At 42.4% G+C, this 20,453-nt stretch overlaps 1 protein-coding gene across 4 annotated transcripts in view; it reads left to right on the forward strand.

The window, feature by feature from the left end:
* Positions 1-20,453, forward strand: part of znf423 (zinc finger protein 423) — a 117,285-nt gene that overhangs the window by 91,630 nt on the left and 5,202 nt on the right. For all 4 annotated transcript variants that reach the window (XM_056253894.1, XM_056253904.1, XM_056253914.1 and 1 more), the window contains 2 exons: positions 1,472-1,603; positions 4,146-4,261. In XM_056253894.1, coding sequence (XP_056109869.1) covers positions 1,472-1,603; positions 4,146-4,261 — 248 coding nt within the window. The remainder of the gene's footprint in view (positions 1-1,471; positions 1,604-4,145; positions 4,262-20,453) is intronic.

Here is a 20,453-nt window from a genome sequence, read left to right on the forward strand (position 1 = left end):
AGAATCATAAATAATAAGACAAAAAAAAATGCTCACTAAGGATAGTTTTTTCTTTCTTTCTTTTTTTTGCAGTGCATTCACTTTGGTCTTGCTTCCCTCTTGTCTCTATTTGTGTGTAAAGTATGAGGTTTATTCACAGCCGTGGACTGGAGCTTGTCTAGTACAAAACATTCCCTTAACTACTGTATTTCAGATTTTCCTCCAAAAGGCATTTGACACACTAAACCCAGTCATAACCTCTTTTATTCTCCCAAAAAGGAATAGATTTTTCACTTGGTGTTGCATCCTTCTCATCCCTATTCTTGTTCGTTCGGTTTGCATCCAAAGAACAGATCTCATCTTGAATCTCGAGATGATCTGGTTCCGTTTCAAACCGTGGCCCCCGAACTAGAGCAGATTTTCCTCCAAAAGGCATTTGACATATTAAACTCAGTCGTAACCTCTGTCTGCCGCTGCTTTCATTCTCCCCGAAAGGAATTCTCCCCTCCCTCCCTCCTGAACGCAATGTCTTTTAGTAGGCAGTGGGGGAGGACAGACCAAAGCGGTGCCCTTGCCAATCCCCCCAACCCCCCACTCTCATTGCCCCCTCCGCCTGTCCTCCCGCTCCTTTCAAACGGGGATTAGAGCACCCTTGTGTGGGCCTTTGAGACGGAGCAGAGATTGGAATCGGCAGAGGTGGCTTTTGGAAGGGAGGGGTGGGAGGTGGAGGTCAGGGTGATGGTGGGGATATATGATTGAAGACTTTATTAACCCTCCACGCACCCTGTAGCTCAGCAGCAGGACTCTTTGGGCCGGTCTGCATGGGCTAGCGGGGTGCTGGACGCTTTGAGAAGACAGGGGTCTGGGAGACGGCACGGTGTTGGCGTCTACCATACCCCAGGGCTCAGTTAGGGGCTTGGGGGATCAGGGTGGGAGTCTGGCGGTGGGTGTCTGATGGAGCGCAGGCAGGCGGGCTGGGTTCAGGCCTGTGTGGCGGGTGGGTGATAAGACGAGAGCAGAGGCGTCCAGCCAGGACACAACGCCCACCTTTCATCTGTCCCACACCAGCAGGGGGCGGCACTGATGTCACTCAGGCAAGCTTAAAATAGAGCAGCGGGCAGAGGGAGGGCACAGAGCCTGCAGCACTGGGGGGGCAGCAGGCAATTACCGGCCGGGAAAGAGACGGCACTGGGCAGAGGAGGGGGAGGAGGGACGGGACGTGTGGTCATACTGTCCAGAGCTGAAGATTATAAGCTTGGGACCACAAATGATGTGCAAGGACAGAAAGAAACAGAAAAATGACCCCGTTCACTCGAGAGATCTTGAAAAGGCTTCGACCGTTCACTTACGAGACGCCCTCGCAGACGGTTAATGTGTAAAAATGTCGTTCCTTGTCATTTGGCAGCATGTGTCTGTGTCTCTCTGTTTCTCATTCTCTCTATCTGACCCCGCCAATGTGTGTAACCTGTTGTATCGTCATCTTGTGTTGCAGAGGAAGGCATCAATCATGAGTGCAAGCTGTGTAACCAGATGTTTGACTCTCCGGCCAAGCTCCTGTGTCACCTGATCGAGCACAGCTTCGAGGGCATGGGAGGCACCTTCAAGTGCCCCGTCTGCTTTACAGGTGAGGGGTCCGGCCCGGGGGGTTGGTGGGGTCGAGGTCGTAGGGTCAGGGGCAGTCAAAGAGTGGGGGGAGGTGGGGGATACACATTGCCAGTGATGAAAGGGTAACTGCACTCAGTGTGTACGGTCACATAGCCATGCATGTGGGCAACTGCACTCAAATAAGCACATTCCCTTATGTAGGATCACATGCTGAAGCACGTCTTTACTTTTTTGTCATCTTTTCTCTTCTTGTCTTTCAACCTGTTATCGTTTTGTCTCTACTTGTCTTATCTCTTTTTCTTTTCATCATCATTTTCATTCTCTTTTCTCATTTTGTCTCACCCCTTCTTGTCTGGTTTTTCATTCCTTCTAATCTCTTCTCTTTATGTATTTTTTGTATCATTCTTTCTTTTATTTTCTTTGCATCTTGTTCCATCTCATTTCCTCTCTTGTCTCATTTATTTTATTTTTTGTTACTTTTTTAGTCTTCTCTTTGCACTTGTCTCATTTCAATTTTCTGTTTTTCAACCTTTCTCTTATTGTCTGTTTTTATCTCATCTAATACTTCTCTTCTTCTCTGTTTTTGTTCCATTTCCTTTTTTCACCTTGTTCTCTTTTCTTTTCTTCATTTCATTAAAAAAAATTCTCCTTTCTTTTTTTTTGTTCTCTTCTTTTCACTTTTGTCATCTTTTTTGTCTCATCTTTTTCATCTTGTTCTTTCTCTTTTGTCTTTTCTTGTCTCATTTCTTTTATTTTTTAGTTTTCTCCTCTCTCTTTTTCTCCCCTTCTCTCCATCTCATCCTCATCTACACCACCCCCCTCTCCCCCCTCCATTCCTCTGCTCCATTTCTCCTCCTTGTCCTGCTAATTGAACTGAATTAACTATTAAATTCATTGTTCATCCTGGTGAGAGAGAGGAAAGACCAGGCATGGACTTGCTTTGAGAACACGGATCAACTTCTAGAATTCATAAAGATCAAAATATACACACATACTGTATATACATACTATTATGTAAATCAAGATCAGTTTCTCTAGACTTGAAATAGAAGCAAGATATTATGACACACTCTTATGCAGAAGCACACAATGGTTAATAAAGTTCAATGTGGCCAAGACAGGAGGCTGCGGTTGGTGCTGGCATCCTGCTGAGCTGATGCTAAAGCTAATGAGAGCTGATCTCCCCGCTGTGATGCCTGGTGGGACTCATGACCCCTGGGCAGATCGAGCCCCTGTCAGATGTCCCACTTTCACTGGACCAGAAGGCACTGCAGTAGAATAGACAAACAAGAGCCCGCTGTTAACTGGGTTCATCAAATCATAACAGCCGTTTTGTACGCTGTAAAGTATCTCATATGAACTACTAGCTTTTTCTGTAGGCCAGTTGTCATGCTGAATGTCTTTGAGGTAAGAAGATCCATTGGTGAGTGAGTGTGTGTGTTCAGGAGAGGAGAGGTCAGAGAATAAAGGGCAGGTTTATAGAAAGTCAGTGTAATCCGCTCTCACTCTCCAGGGTAGGACCCTCCGCGTACGTGTGCATTTAGTTAAACAGGCCCAGTGTGTTTGCTTCTCCTCGCACTAAGTTTGAAAGTCACTTTGAAATGTTTGTCAGATAACCTTTGGGAATCAGAAATCATTACTTGAGCTTGTCAACATCAAAGACCAGTGTTGGAGGCCAAATTGTCCCCAACACTGCAACACACCAATCTCCAGATAATTATGCACTCTTTTTAATTCAATTCATCTCTTTTTTCCTTCACCAATTCCTAATTTCTCCTCTTCCAGTTCCATCTTCATCTATATTCACTGTACACTCACATTCACTCCTCTATTCATCCTTCTCTCCACCCCTCTGATCAAATTATTTGTTCTTTCGCCTTGTCCGTCCCTTTGTCTCCCTCTCTCTCTTCCTCCTTGCGGATTAGTTCTCCGTTTTTCTTTCACCTTTACCGAGTTGTTTGGCTACACCACGTTCTCTTCCCCCTTTCCTCCCTTACAGGTACGCAGTCCTCTTTTAAACTTTAACACTATTCCTGTGTGGCTCATGAATAAGTAAGCGGATGCCTTCTCCTCCAGGGACGCTCAATAATTCATAGTCTCCACACACAGCAAACTTAAGTTTACTGAAACAAAAAAAAAACAAAAAAAATACACGAACGGAATTTAAAAACCCGAGGATAGAGGAATGATTTATTGATAAATATCACAAGGTCTGGTGGGGATACTTTAGTCTGTGTCTGTCTCTCCCTCCATCTCCGGCTGTCATCCCCTGCTCTCCGATAAAGAGAGTTTGAGAGCTTTTCATTTGAGAACGTCCCCTTCCACTTTCTTCAGTGTCGACACATTGTCTCAAATCCCAAAAATTCATTATTTTTATTCTCCCTCTCCTACCCAAAGCGTGAAAGTTGGTAGTCATGGATTTTTCTTTTTTTTTAATTTCTCACTCAGGATTAGTTCTTAATCGAATCAGCTATTTTCACAGTCAATTCGCCATACACTCTTGGGTAAAGCATTTCAGCCAATCGTTTGACTGCTGTTTCCCTTCTGTCTTTTCCCCCCAGTGTTTGTTCAGGCCAATAAGCTGCAGCAGCACATCTTTGCCGTCCACGGACAGGAGGACAAGATATACGACTGTTCCCAGTGTCCACAGAAGTTCTTCTTCCAAACTGAGCTCCAGGTGAGTAATGCAGAATCACATGGCAGTTCAACAAAAGCACGTCTTTCTGGAATACGGAATACTCAAATTCATTTTTGCCACATTTACTGGCCATTTAAATTTATTTATTTATTTTTTTCATTCACTTTCAACAATATTTCATGTGTCACCACATGGAGTCCTGGATAAACAAAAAGGTTGTTTTACTAAAGCTTCAAATGCTAAATTTTCTTCTGGGTAAAAATGGTGGATAAAAGAAGGGCAAACTGTAACAGATGTTTTCCTTAATGCGCACGTCACTTCACTATCAGCAAGTATCAAAATATTTCTCTTACAATTCAATGTAAACCGTGCATTGATACAGTTCCTAATACACTTACTCACAAGTAACTCTTTACTTTCCAAAGCCAATTGAATTGTAATGATAAGAAAAACTTGAATCTGGAAACGGCTATGTAAGGAAAATATTTGTGCCGTGATAGACCAGTCAGAATGAAATATTCCTGGAAGCCATGTAAGAACTTCTGATGTTCATGTTTTAATGTTTTCTAATCATATTTTATATGTCACATGTGCAATGAATCTCCTTGTAGTAGCAAAATGTGTATCTGCTTTGTGACGTTTGTAATATTGTATTCTGTAGTCAATCTCAGTTAGTCCTGATAGACACAGATGTGACACAGATCACAGCTAATAAGGGAATTAAAGGGGAAAACAAGGTGCATCCTCAAGCCAGTAACGATTAGACCCATTACTCTGCAAATCAATCACACCACCTGCTGTGACTGCTGGAACTCACATTCATCTACACACACACACACACACACACACGGCAGGGCAGACAACTGGGAATGCTGTCCCAGGCCCACTCTTGCTACATTTGCAATGCATATACAGAAACAGACTGTCATAGACATAGTTCATAGACATTGTGAATACACACACACACTAGTACAGTGGAAACTAGTATAGTGGAAACTCTTGGTTTAGAAATAAAAACAATGTTAAATGCAAATAAATAAATATATTGCAACCAAGTATTTTAATGCATTTATCATTTTTGTTTGACAGGTTTTCTTTTTCTAAAAGTTTTACTATAATGTACTCTTTTGGTACTGTGTTGGATCACATCTTGTGTAAAATCAAACAAAACCAGTTAAGAACCACTGCACCAGTAAGCACTATATATGAAGGAATGTACACTAATCACAGTTCCGATGGCCTTGAGCAGTTAGAGATCCTGTACAGACAACTGTATGCCCTACAGGTTCACGCTCAAGTTCACAGCACAATCTGATGTCTGACAGCTCATCAAAAGCCGTTTGGCTACTGTAACAATAACACACTTTGTCCACTTGACATTATTCCTTTCCGGATGAGTCTGTTTCTTTTTCTTCCCTTTTTCATTCTCTTTCTTTTTGTCTTTGTTCTGTATCTGTTTCTCTTTCTGTCTCCTCTACTGTGATAGGTATAGTCTTTCTCTCTCTTTTACTGAATCCTTTATCTGAGTTCCCTGAGGGAGGCCCTGAACCCCTCCACTCTGAGACTGACACACACACATAGTCTTTAGTGAGCAAGCACTACCACACACGTTTACAAAGTGCTGTACACTTTTTGGTAGAACTTTTTTTTTTTTACAGGTGTTTTTTTTACACTGGTACCCAACATCCCGTTCCTTTTGCCATGACTGTATGCCTTGACGTACACTGACAGCGATTTAATCTTTAACTTCGTTTCATCGCCAACGTTCGCCAAAGTGTCTCAAATCACTTCTTACTGAAAATTATTTACTTCTAGTCAGTTTGTCACTGCTAATTGCTGGTGATGACTTTAAGATTTTTTTTATTTAATTATTTATGCTTTTAAAAAATAAACAGCCTTTATTGACAGTGTTTGGTACCACAATGCAGTCTGGCTCTTTGTTGGTCAGGAGTTTTGTGTCTTCATTGCCCAACAAAAAGATTTTTTTTTTTGTATAGAAATACAGACATTCTAGTGGCTATGGTTAGTTTTAAGCACCTCTGGATGTTCCTGGCCCGTGGTAATGATTCCCGTAGGAAGCAGACATGGCAGAGCAGTGAGACACATCTGCTGACTCAAGTTTAGCTGGAGATATCACAGAGCTATGAGGTGAAAAATAGTATCAATTTTAGCACCAACACAAATGCAGACATCTCAGCCAAGCCTAAGGGCCAGGCAGGATTTAAATCTCTCTCTCACACACACACTTTCCTCCCACTCAGTCCCTTCTAAAGGGCTAGAACTAAATGTGCTGGTTAAAAAAGTTACTGCTAACCGGTTAATTCCCCTTTAGGGACTCGTCTTTAGTGGTGCAACACTCTGATAGTATCAGCGCTGAATTCAGTATTGTTGAAGGACCATTTTTGGAGATATTCTTGGATTGGAGTATTGAGTATTGGAGTGGACCAAATGTAATGTAGTTTAAGATACATATTTGTGATTGTGGCCTTATGAGAACTCTCATTTGCATTAAAATGTGGTCATATATACCTTTGCTCTGCAAAATGTCACAGGCAAAATCTAGTCATTTCCACGCAATCTGGAATTTCGCACAAGGATGAAACATTTCCTCACACAGATTCTTAACGTTTTTCACAGGAAACTGCCATGTAGACAATAGACAATGGACCTATTTTGCAATAATGTGACCGTGCCTTTAGTGTTGGTGTTGGAACCTTGCAGTTAGCTGACATCCCCCAACTAAAATGTGCTAAACTAACAGTAATCTTAATGTACTGCTGCTTCTGTAGTTGCTTGTAGTTTGCATTTGTCAGAAAGGAACGTTTTTGCTGTTGGAGCCTAGCGGTTCTGTACAAGGTCTCTTAGTTTGATGCTAAACCCGGTTCATACCTGACATCATTTAAACTCTTTATAATTCCCTCTTCCAGCAAATTCCTTTCTAGCAAATAAATAACCTGTAACCAAAAAAATTTATTTGATTACTCATTGTGCACAGCTGGCTAGATTCTCACTCAGGTGGTCTAAAAATAAAGACCAGAAGTTCTGTATTGTATGCAAGGCCGTCCTTAGGACAGTGCAATTGGTGCGACTGGACCGGGCCCTGCACTTAAAGGTCCCCTGACATGGGGTTATTTTATTATTTTAGAATGTTTCCTGGGTTGCCCTTATAATGTTAGTATGTTTTTTAGAGCAAAAATAGTCATAATTTAGAAATAAAAGGCATTTTTTTCTAGCCTGATTTTAGCCTCTGATTTGAAACTGGCCACTGCTGTGATTGGCTGACATGCTTGCATATGAAATAGCTACGTATTACATGTGAAACTCTCTCGAATACTTTTACTACAGCTATTATACGTTTTTACTATTACAGCTATCGAGATTAACGAATCGTGAGAAGTTTTTAAAGTATTTAGATCTATTCCCATCACATAAAATGTTGCCATGATGAGCATTGAGCAAGCAGATGACAGTCTGTTGATCGCGAGAATGAAGATCTTATCATTGCAAGCCAGTTTCTACACTCTCTAATGCTTTCACCGATGCAAACACGATGATGTAGATACAGTAAGAGCTTCGTTGTGCAGTGTAACGTGCGCCATTGATTTCATAACGAGTTGTCCAGATAAACTCACGCTGTGTGGAAAGATTGTTCTTTGATCGCTTTCTGTATAATTTGTTCACAATTTAAATAAGATTATTTTCATCCTACTAAAAGAAACGATGTGAAGTTGATATTTTAGTCACTGGCTTGACTTATGCATAAACAGTATTGAACGATTTTGAGAGAAAGATTACCTGTCTGAACTTGAACAATTAGGCTACACCTCAGATATTGTTGCTTGGTAGCTCAATCGATTTATTTTCAGACGTTCATCGAGGCCAGCTCTGTATTGGCCCAAGTTGAGGAAACAGTCGTCGGTGAAATGTTTGGACCATACAAAACTTTGCGAAGTTGTGTCGGCGCATTTCCAGAGAAAATAAAATTAACCCATTGTTTCTTCAGAGGCTCGGATGAAGGAACTAAAAAATACAACACTGATCAACTGCCATGCTTCGCTCGTTTGCAAGCCATGATATCTCTCGAGGAAAAACTCAAATCGCGCTCGCGTGTTCGTACTTCCTAGCTCATTTTCTCATGGGCGAGCCAAATTCTCTGGGCGGGCAAAGCAGAGAAAGGGGAGGTAACCTTTCCTCCTTATGACGTCATACGGAGGAGAATCAAAATCAGCCCGTCTGAGCTGTCATTTTCTCAAAGGCAGAGAAAGATGGCCAAAGCTCGGTTTACACCGATTGAAATTTCTAGCCACTGGGGGACCATATACAGGCTAGGGGAACTCATATTATTGTTAAAAAAATTCATATCAGGGGACCTTTAAGGGAGCCAGGCAGCGAATGGACCGAGGGGGAGCCCCTGATTCCACTAACTCGCACTGGGCCCCCGTCCCAGGCTTGGTACATCCCTAATTGTACAGTATGCACTAACCCAAACCTGATAGTTTTCCGGTTCCTGTTAGGCTCGGCTTAGGTAGCAGAGCTTTAGGTGTGAGTTTGAATCTTTCAACTTTTTCCGATAGTATTTCTCTCCTTAAGTGGCAAACATAAAGGCCAAACATGAAATATAAAATACGTCTGCTGAAAACTTAACAATAATGTTAATATACTGTTGCTTGGTCAGTGGCAGTATATGGAGGCGATTGTTTCTCTCTCTGCCTCTCTCTCTGTGCTGATTATGGGGCAGACAGATTGAGTAGGGGGAGGACTGTGAATAACTCAGCCCACAGTGGCTGCCACGGGGCCGCTGGGGTCAGCTGCATCCTGCCCTAGCCCAAGTTACATTCATCTTTGTGAGCTATGGGCCACCATTCCTGCAGCCCCCTCCAGCGCCCGCCTGTGTGTGTTGGTGGGTGGGTCTTCATAAGTAGCAGGGAGTGAGGTTAATAGCTTACTCAGGTCCATGACTTAATATTTTAGGGGCTTGGGGGGTGTGACCTAAATCTCCTGCATGGCTCAAACACCCCACCCCTCCACGTGAGCCCCCGGCCGCGGTGTGACAGTGATATAAGGCCGGCGGCGCTGGGCATATGGCCGGTCAGTCCATTTAGCAGCAGGGGGAGCACTGGACCCTGTCGGTCACTGTCTGCCTCACCCTGAGGCCGGCCAACCGAGATACTTTCACCAGCCCATAGCTCAGCGGGCGCGCCCCATCACTCCCATCCGCTCCGTCCCCCCGCATCCACTCCAGCCCACCTGAGCGGTGACGGCGGTGAGGAATAGAGCAGTCAGCCTCCGTTCCGACGGCCGGGTTTTACCATGCTCCTGCCCAGGTGAAATGAGACTTGAACGTGTGTGTACGTTCTTAACAAGACTGAATGGATGGACGGGCATGGCCTGTGTGCCCTACCCAGCATGCCCTCCCAGTGCGGTCCCACTCTGAGTTAATCCTCGCCTTCCCATGAGCCTTCGCAAGACACGTTACTGTATCATCCCCCTCTCCCTTATGGCAAACTTTGCTTCCATCCTTTATCTTGTCTCTAATTCTTTCTCTCGTTCGTACTCCCACCAACTCCCTCCCTTCCTCAAACTGTTTCCAACTCTCTCTCTCATTCGCCTTTTTATGTCTCTCATTCTTTCTCCCTTTTTCCATTTTCTTTTTTCTAGCTCCCAGAAGAGCCAGCCCCCATGCATATTTTAGCCCCTCTGTGTTGCCCCCACCCACCCCTCTCTCTCCGTCTCCCTCTTTCCTTTCTGCCTCTCCCTGGTGCCCCATAAATAGTGCAGATGTAAGCTGGTAAATAAGTGATGCTTCGCCCCGATCAGCGCAGCTAGACCTACTCTGCTGGATCCTCCACTCCTTTGTTAGAAACTTCAGAGACTTTTTGTGTGAGCAAGTGTGTGTGTGTGTAGATTTTCTTTCAGTTGTTATTTTGTTTCCCCAGGTGAACTCCCAACTGCCCACCCTTCGGCCCTTCCATAGGCACTGCTGTCACTCTCTGACAGCGCGCCTCATTTTTACACACTACCGGTTCTGATTGAGCCCTCCAGGGGGCGCCGCATTCCCCCCATGCCCTGTATCCCTTCCCCGCTGGCATGTGTGTGCGCATGTGGGTGTATGGTATTTCCTTTAGCGCTGGTTAATATTTAACCATACTCAGCAGTTTGGATGGATCAGTGTGTGTGTGTGTGTGTGTGTGAATGAAAGAAGGAGGGGGGTCTTTGCACTTGTTTGTTTGTTGATGCCTCCTTGTCTCCCCCACCCCCCTTGACATTGCGAAAGTGTTGAATATTTGAGGGCTGTGAGTTCTCATACAGCACTAAGTGGAGTGATGTAAGGAGGCTGCGTTCATTGGAGCGCACACATGCACTCGCTTTCTTACACACTTTCCATTTTTCACAGAGGTGGAGGAAGAGCTTATATTATATAGAACTACCATTCATATTCTGTATTGCACTTTTTGGAGATGAGGTAGACAGTTTCTCAACCTCGACTATTATTTGTCATATTTAGGGTTACAGGTTTGTTCACATCCCTAACCCTAAGTATTTTATTATTATATATAAACTACTGTTCAATTTTAGGGTCAGAATTTTCTTCTTTTATTATTCAACAAGGATTCATTAAACTGATCAAAAGTGACAGTAAAGACTTTTACTTTAGCAAAAAATTATATTTCAAATAAATTGTTCTTTTGAACTTTCTATTCATCAGAGAATCCTGAAAACAATGTATCAGTTTTTACAAAAATTAAGCAGCACAACTGTTTTCAACATTGATAATAAGAAGAAATGTTTCTTAAGAACCAAATCAGCATATTAAAATGATTTCTGAAGGATCATGTGACACTGAATAGTAATGGCTGCAGAAAATTAAGCTTTGCCATCACAAGAAAATGACATATTAAAGCAAGATGAGACCTCTTTCAAAAACATTTAAAAAATCGTACCAACCCCAAAGTTTTAAACCGTGGTATATATAAAATATAGACAAAATAAAAAGCAATACGCACAGCAATATGCTAAAAAAAAGAAGCAACAACATAGCATTGTGCTAAAAACACTCGGGCAAATTCAAAGGGTTAGAACCACTGACATTTTCTTCAGAATACGTCAAATCTGGCTTAGAATTAACATTAGCATATGATCAAATGGGCACATTTTTACTCATATAGGCTAACCCACATTAAGCAAATCAGAGAGTTAAGAATTGTAGAAGCTCCAAAAACATTCATAGAATCTGTTCCATTATGTGTCAAATTAGAATCATAATGTACATGGAGAGTTTGTCTGGTGTGCTTTGAATCTGGTTTTGTGTGCTGTAGATATTGATATAGGTTTCTATTGTGATGCTCAATTTTATTAGTGCCAGTGTGTGTGCGTGTCCCAGCTGCCCTTGCGTCTGGAGTGGCAATGTACGTTATTAGAATGGGGATCTGGAGGGCTCTCTTCAGAGCCCTAACCCCAACACACACACACACACACACATGCCTACAGCTCCTCAAATCCACCTTACCTGCTGCTGATTGGCTGGCTGGTGGAGGGGTTGTCAGGGGACTGCAGTATAGTGTCTCCAGCTAAAGCTATGAGCCCTGTGTTTAGAACAGCTCCCTCTCAAAGACCACGACATCCGCGAGCCTTCTGACATGAAGAGTCCCCGGTCTCGGATCTCTCCAATGGCTTTAGTGCCATGATATGACAACACGAAAAATAACAAATGTAGCCAAGAGTTAATAATGAACTAATGAAACCACTTGCTAATGCATTCAGTTATCTAAGCATGTAGGAAGTTAGCATACCAAACAGGAGCATGTAAGAAGTGTGTCATGGTGTTACGTACTTACATTGCCACACTGTTTTTGATTGAAATTCTCCTGGCGGTGGATGGCTGGTGGACGTTGGAGTAAACTAGAATCGGAGAGAACATGTTTAAGTTGTTTACCTGTTTGCATTTGTTTTGTTGCTCTGCCCTTGCTGAGACGAAGATTCAAACAAAGCTCCGGCCTGGCGAATTCAAATCAAAAACACTCACCATGGGGCGGCACTAATCTTCAGAGTAAATCAACACATTCGCATTCATTTATTACAACGTGGGACATCGGTTTCGGCTGCGAGCGTGCACGTGCGTGTTTATGTTGAGATAAAAATGAAGTAAATGCCTTTTTGCAAATTTTCCAGTGAACCCACCCACACTCCTGATTCTGTCACGAAATACCCCTGCTTGGAACAATCTATAAAGTGGAGGAAAGAAGGGAGGAGGACGTGGAGGGAGAGAGAACTTCAGCGGGATGGCACATAGGGAGATATGGTGTCTGTGCTAAATTAAATAATTTGGGGACTGGCATGAGAGGGAGATGGAAAGGGAGAGAGGGAGGGGGGTAAGGAAGAGCGAGGGAAAAAAAGAGAGATGTGTCCACTGGGATCACTATAAAGCGTTTTCTCATATCCGTCTCTCATGGTAGCCTGTTCCTTTAACGCACAGACAGAGCGAAGGATATGTTGAGACGCAACATGAGAGAAAGCGAGCTGAAATGAAAATGTGAAGACAACAGAAGAAGGAGGCGGTGTGTACAGCACATGCCCCAGTCAGATATGACAGTTGAGCAGGGTTGTGCTGTGGCGCTACAGCTCTGCACTGCGTGGTGTGTGTTGTTGTCTCGCGTGTGGGTTGCCAGCTCGGGACTGGAACTGTCGTGGCTGTGACAGTGACGTATGAGTCTAAGCGCTGTCGGTGAGATGACTCTCGCTGCTCGACACTCTCAACGCTCGACGCACACGCGTGCGCATGCACACTGAGCGCAGCTGTGATCTGGAGGGTTTGGGAACTGTGGATACTTCACTCTGTTTGCCTCGCTCATTAACATAGCATAACAGATGAGAAGACTTGATCTTAAAGGAATACTTCACCCAGAAAGGAAGATTCTGTCATTATTTACTCCCTCATGCTGCTCCAAAACTGTATGACGACAACATTTTTTTGTCCGTGCAATGGAATCAGTAGAGACCAATGCTGTTTTAGACCCCATTGACTTTCATTGTATGGATAAAATCAGCTAAAACATTCTTCAAAATATCTTCTTTTTTGTTCCACAGAATAAAGTAAGTCATTCAGGTTTGGAACAACATGAGGGTGAGCAAATAATGACAGAATTATCATTTTTAATATAAGGCCATATTATTCATTTAATTCATGTGTTTCAATACATTTATTTAGATTTTTCAAAGTCCTTTAACTTTGTTTATTTCCAGGGTTACATTCAAATTTACAAGATTTTTAATTTTAGATATCCTTCTTATAATTCTTAAAGTAATAGTTTATCCAAAAATGAAAATTCTGACATTATTTGCTCATGTCGTTACAAACCTGTATTAATTTTTTATTTTATTTTTTTTTACATTCATTTACATTTTTTTCCTCCTTTTTTTTTTTTTTTTTTTTTTGGAGGAACACAGAGGATATTTTGAAAAATATCTTTGTGTTTTTTGTCCATGCAATGAAACTCACTGGTGTCCAATGTTGTTTTGGACCCCATTGACTTTCATTGTATGGAGAAAAATATTCTTTTTAAAATTTTTGATTTTGTGTTCTGCAGAAGAAAGAAACTTAAACAGGTTTGGAATGACATAATCTTTAGTAAATGATGACAGAATTTTCATTATTTTGGTGAACTATCCATTTAAGGCAAAACCTAAAAAAACATTTTATTATTCAAAATCACTTACTTTTTAATTTTGTACATTTATTTTCATGTTTAAATTAAATTTAGATTTAAATTAGGTTTGAATGAGATACATTTAATCCCAGAATTTGAATGTGACTTTATTGTCAAATGGTTTGTTTAATTCTACCATGTTGTGACCAGATATGTTGCGCTAAAATCCCAAGTAATGTATATTAATCATCAAATATAAATGAGGAGAGACTGACTGTGTAAGTTTAGAATATTATTTATTATATAATAGTTTATATTATTTATTATAGTTTAGTAAATTATATTTTATCAGATGACAAATCCCTTACTTTTCACAAGGAACAAAGAGTGTGTGAGAGCGACCAAACAAAGAACGTTTCTGATGGGCTGTGTATTGTCACATGACACCCTGCTTTTGAGTTCGATATGAACATATCAGTTGTTTGTTGTGGCATGGATGACAGAACAGGACAAAATTACAACTTCTTTGGTTTCAAGAAAGCTTCACTAATTCGACTTCACTGGTGGAACATTTTTTTATGCTACAGAAGTGTAGAATATGGCCTTTAAAAAGTTGTCTTATTCTCTCCGTCTCATTTTTCTCTCTCTCTTAACACACAGAAACTGGTAGGGGTCTCTCTCAACCTGACACTTTGGTTCAGCAGCTGGAGTCTGACAGCACACTCTATAAATCACACAGCTCTGACAGCACACCTCACACACTCCTATTCTCTTTTCCTCCTCGCTCTCACTCGCACTCTGCCTGCTAGGCTCACATATCGTTGTGACAACAAAGTGTTGACATTGACTGGCTGTAGATAACACACACTAGCCCTTTCTCTCTCTCTTTCTCTCTGAACGCCGCATCGTTCACCGCGTAATGCGTTTTCTCTCTCTGTCTTAGTTTAGGGCTGCTTTGGAGTCAAAACCTCCTCCCTGAGGGGAATCAGGGAGGGTTTTAGTGAGGCTATGACATGGAAAGAGAGTGTGTGTACTTTGAGTGCATCTCTGAGTGGCAGAACACAGCTAGCGTAGCGTAGCCTAGTGTTAGCCTAGCGCAGTGCTATCACCCATGACACGGCTCTACTGAGGCCACCGAGCTCATCTAACATTCGAACCTCCACACTCCACAGATCTCACGAAAGCACAACTGTGTGTGCATGTCCGTCTGGGTGTGTGCATGCATGCGTGTGTTGTTTTTTGAACGTAGCCTGTCTTATGTCTGCACATTGTTGTTTGATGCCTGCAGAATGTGTGAAATTTATATTAGAGACTACTTACAAAAAAAGACATGTACCATGTTAACCATAGTTTTGTCAAAATACACATATTAATTATGGTTAATCCATATGAACATGTACCATGATAACCATAGTTTTGTCAAATTACACATATTAATCATGGTTAATCCATATGAACTGTGGTAAATTGAGCTTAGCAACAATTGTTAACATTAAATGGTATTTTCAACTCATTTTACTTTCGTAATACAATGTTTTTTGAGGTGAAAATGATAACGGAATAAAATCATAGGACAACAATTTATCCATCAGGAATTGATTGCCTCATGAAAAATGAATGTCACTTATGCTGCATTTATTTGATCGAAAAACAGAAACAGTAATATTCTAAAATATTATTACAATTTAAGACTAAAATTATATTAATATAATTATTAGAATTAAATATAATTAATAATTAGTTGCACAGTGAAGCCGGCCGTGACTACAGCATGTAATATCACAAAATATTTCCTCAGTTTCCTCCGTCTCTGAGTTTTTCTTGTGTGATGGAGAAGTTCTGCACTGCGACTCGACAGGGTGCTTATTTGGAGAGCTCCATTTTTCCTGCATCCGTTTTGAAAGCCTCATCACATTCGTGGGTACACCTACATCCTTACCAAAGCAATCCATACAGATAGGTTGGTTGTCTAGACACACAAATCTTATTTGCCTAAAGTCTGAACATAGCCTTTGATTACGAGAATTGGATATTTTCTTTGGGTCTAAACTACCCAGACCTTAGTATGTGGCCTTGTTAGGAGATGATCGACAATATTCGCTTCACCTGTGACTGGTCATAATGTTTTGGCTCTTTGGTGTATACTACCACAAATTATTGTTGCGATGATACATTTTGATAAGGGTCTGTCTGTATGCCAGTCATGTGCTGCTATTTGATGCCTGGAGAACGTGTCAAATGTTATATTAAACACACCCGACAGCATATGTTGACTTTTAGAACCAGCTCTACACTGTTGCTGAAGATTACATCATCAGTTGCTTATGTACATCATCACTGTATAATTAATCCCCTGTACATTTAGTATTTATTTGGCAACCTGGTGCTTGACAGAGATGTACCAATGTCATATATACAGTATGTATGAGTGTAAACAGAGCATGTGTGATGGTGGGGCGCGTGTGTGTGCGCTTGTGTGCGCGCGTGTGTGTGTGTGTGTGTGTGATGAATGTGAAGAAGCTGCTCTGGAGCACGGAGGTCAGAGGAGGTCAGTCATAGTGGAATCACTCCCTCCGCTCCTTTCAAAGAGAACAAAATGACAAAACTGATTTTGACTGATATCACCTGGATTTCTCTCTCCATGAGGCATTATGCTCAAGGCTGCAAAAGAAAGTGTGAACAGGTGTTTTTACTTATAATTTGTATAATTTAATTAATCACTGTTATTTGTTATTATATATATATATTGATATTATATTATGTTAGTATATTAATTATACATGTTGCCTGATTCGAACTTGCATCGTCCACATGAACACCTTGGCTCAATGGGTGCTTATCACTAGATCATCTGTCATAAGCATATTTGTTTACATTTTTATTCATTGTGATTCACACATAATACGCCTCCAGTCCTGGTCAGGCCAGAAAGGGGAAAGCAGTTGGACAGTGATGGGGGTGTAGTGCACTTCAGTATAACAGGACGTGGTTGCAGGGAAGGTGCTAAATTCAGGGACAGGCACTCTCTGGGTGGAGAATGGTGTGAGTAGGTGGGAAGAGGGAATCCAGGGGCAGGGCAGGGGGGCATTTATTTGTAGCACACTCCCAAGTGAGTTTCCTGTCTCTGTGAGGTGAGAGCTGGGAGCATATGAAGCTTTAAGACAGCCCATCTGCTAGTCTCCGGCCATTGGAAGACTGTCAAGCAGGTCTAAAAATAAGCTACTCTAAAGTGCACCAAGCGGCAAAGGTGATTTTTCATTTTGTGTTAAAAACAGAGCAGAGAGGGACAGACTTGCGTCCTAAGAGCAAAGCTGCGCTCGCTATCTCCCCCACAACCACCACCTCTCTCTCTCTCTTTCTCTCATACTCATTCACGATCTCTCTTCCTCTTTTGAGAACTTTACTCTCTCTTTCTCATTCATGCTCCACCTCTCTCTCTAAACACCCTTTTCATCTTTTTCTTTGTCCCATGTCTTTCTATCAGCTTCAATATTTCCTCTCCCTGTCTGCGTTTAGCCATACAGACAGTAGACAGACCAAGAGCACTTTATATAGCCAATAGCAGAGACACACTGTCTGTTCATTTGTGTGTGAGCAAGCATCTGGATACAGTAGTACAGTGAGTACCAAGTGGCTCTATTATATTATATGTACTACATTCTAGAAGTGTGTGTGTGTGTGTGTGCGTGCGTGCGTGTGTGTGTGTGTGATCACAGGTATATCAACTATTTAGTGTTTTTTGCATTTTACAGCTTCATACAATTAGTGTTCGAGCGATCTTCTCTGTTTTTTGTACACGATTACCAGAATACCTTTTTTTTTATAACTTAATTTCAATTTCAAATATATTAATTACTGAACAAAATTATAAATGCAACACTTTTGTTTTTGCCCCCATTTTTCATGAGCTGAACTCAAAGAAGACTACACAAAAGGCCTATTTCTCTCAAATATTGTTCACAAATCTGTCTAAATCTGTGTTAGTGAGCACTTCTCCTTTGCCGAGATAATCCATCCACCTCACAGGTGTGGCATATCAAGATGCTGATTAGACAGCATGATTATTGCACAGGAGTGCCTTAGGCTGGCCACAATAAAAGGCCACTCTAAAATGTGCAGTTTTATCACACAGCACAATGCCACAGATGTCGCAAGTTTTGAGGGAGCGTGCAATTGGCATGCTGACTGCAGGAATGTCCACCAGAGCTGTTGCCGGTGAATTGAATGTTCATTTCTCTACAATAAGCCGTCTCCAAAGGCGTTTCAGAGAATTTGGCAGTACATCTAACCGGCCTCACAACCGCAGGCCACTTGTAACCACACCAGCCCAGGACCTCCACATCCAGCATCTTCACCTCCAAGATCATCTGAGACCAGCCACCCGGACAGCTGCTGCAACAATCGGTTTGCATAACCAAAGAATTTCTGCACAAACTTTCAGAAATCGTCTCAGGGAAGCTCATCTGCATGCTCGTCGTCCTCATCGGGGTCTCGACCTGACTGCAGTTCATCGTCGTAACCCGACTTGAGTGGGCAAATGCTCACATTCGATGGCGTCTGGCACTTTGGATAGGTGTTCTCTTCATGGATGAATCCCGGTTTTCACTGTACAGGGCAGACAGCATGTATGGCGGCGTGTGGGTGAGCGGTTTTCTGATGTCAACGTTGTCGATCGAGTGGCCCATGGTGGTGGTTGGGTTATGGTATGGGCAGGCGTATGTTATGGACAACGAACACAGGTGCATTTTATTGATGGCATTTTGAATGCACAGAGAGACCGTGACGAGATCCTGAGGCCCATTGTTGTGCCATTCATCCACAACCATCACCTCATGTTGCAGCATGATAATGTACGGCCCCATGTTGCAAGAATCTGTACACAATTCCTGGAAGCTAAAAACATCCCAGTTCTTGGCCAGCATACTCACCGGACATGTCACCCATTAAGCATGTTTGGGATGCTCTGGATCGGCGTATACGACAGCGTGTTCCAGGTCCTGCCAATATCCAGCAACTTCACACAGCCATTGAAGAGGAGTGGACAAACATTCCACAGGCCACAATCAACAACCTGATCAACTCTATGTGAAGGAGATGTGCTGCACTGCATGAGGCAAATGGTGGTCACACCAGATACTGACTAGGCTTTCGGACCCCCCCAATACAGTAAAACTGCACATTTTAGAGTGGCCTTTTATTGTGGCCAGCCTAAGGCACACCTGTGCAATAATCATGCCGTCTAATCAGCATCATGATATGCCACACCTGTGAGGTGGATGGATTATCTCGGCAAAGGAGAAGTGCTCACTAACACAGATTTAGACAGATTTGTGAACAATATTTGAGAGAAACAGGCCTTTTGTCTACATAGAAAAAGTCTTAGATATTTGAGTTCAGCTCATGAAAAATGGGGGCAAAAACAAAAGTGTTAATTTTAAGTTAATTTTGTTCAGTGTATACAAATGTATGTATTTCAAATATATAATGTATACTAAATTTATGTCATACAATATATATATATATATTGTATATGTATATATTTTATGACATAATTTATCATATATTTATATGATAAAAATGCATTTTTATTATATAAATATATCATGTAATTGTGTTTTAACTGGGTAGCGGCTGCTTTCCACTGTGCTGAGGTCAGCTCATAGACGTCAGTAATTCCAAAGAATCGTGTTACGAATAACAGTTTACTGACAGAACGGCCACCCTCTCCAACAACACTTTCTCTCTCTCGCTCTGTTCGCTCTTGCAGAACGAGCCAACACATTAGAGTTTCACTGACACTGCACCGTCCCCAGGGGGCACCACAGAGCCGGGAGCCAGGGGCCCTGCGGCACACACACGCTCGCGCACACGAACAGCCCTGATTGAAAGTGACATGACAGCCGCTCGGTCCGGCTGTATGTGCATGCTCTGTGTGTGAAAAGAGGCTGTGTAGGGAAACGTAGATTTGATTTTCCTTTATCTTTATCTCCCCACCGCCTCCCCCTTCTCTCTCTCTCTCCCCCTCCTCACCCCCCCTCGGTGAGTGCAGCAGTCTCGCAGTCACTGCATCAGTAATGTGACTGGGCCATATTTCCCAGGAGTGCACAGCTCCGCAGGATTTAGCCTCTCTTTTATAACCAGTTTAGGAAAACAATGACAGCGTAGATATTGACTGAGCTCGCAGGGGCTGTTCTGCCCACCGAACAGCCTCCCCCCGCTCCGTCGCTCACCAAGTGGGGAAAGGGATAGGACGCTGTTCCGTGCATTACGCCATGCCCTCTTCACGTCGTTGCGATTGAAGGTCCGCTCGGCGGAGGCGCGTGTCACGAATAAACCTACAATGAGCTCCTAAAACTGTGCTTGAAATCCAGAGGAAGTCGTCCCATTTCCGTCACAACAAAGGTGCATGACCCGTGAGCGAGCCTTTGGCATGTTTGCAAGCTCTTCAAGTTCTCGTACAAAAGTATAGCGGTATGCAACTGATTCGACATTCGACACTTCGTGCGCAGGTTTTGGCGCATTCAGTCGCTGCTCTTCCATGACTGTTTAATCAGCCTCCATCTGTGTTGCCCACCTCTCTCGCTCTA

This window comes from Rhinichthys klamathensis, unplaced genomic scaffold, assembly GCF_029890125.1.
Source record: "Rhinichthys klamathensis goyatoka isolate OS25496 unplaced genomic scaffold, OSU_Roscu_1.1 h1tg000005l_1, whole genome shotgun sequence".
NCBI lineage: Eukaryota > Metazoa > Chordata > Actinopteri > Cypriniformes > Leuciscidae > Rhinichthys > Rhinichthys klamathensis.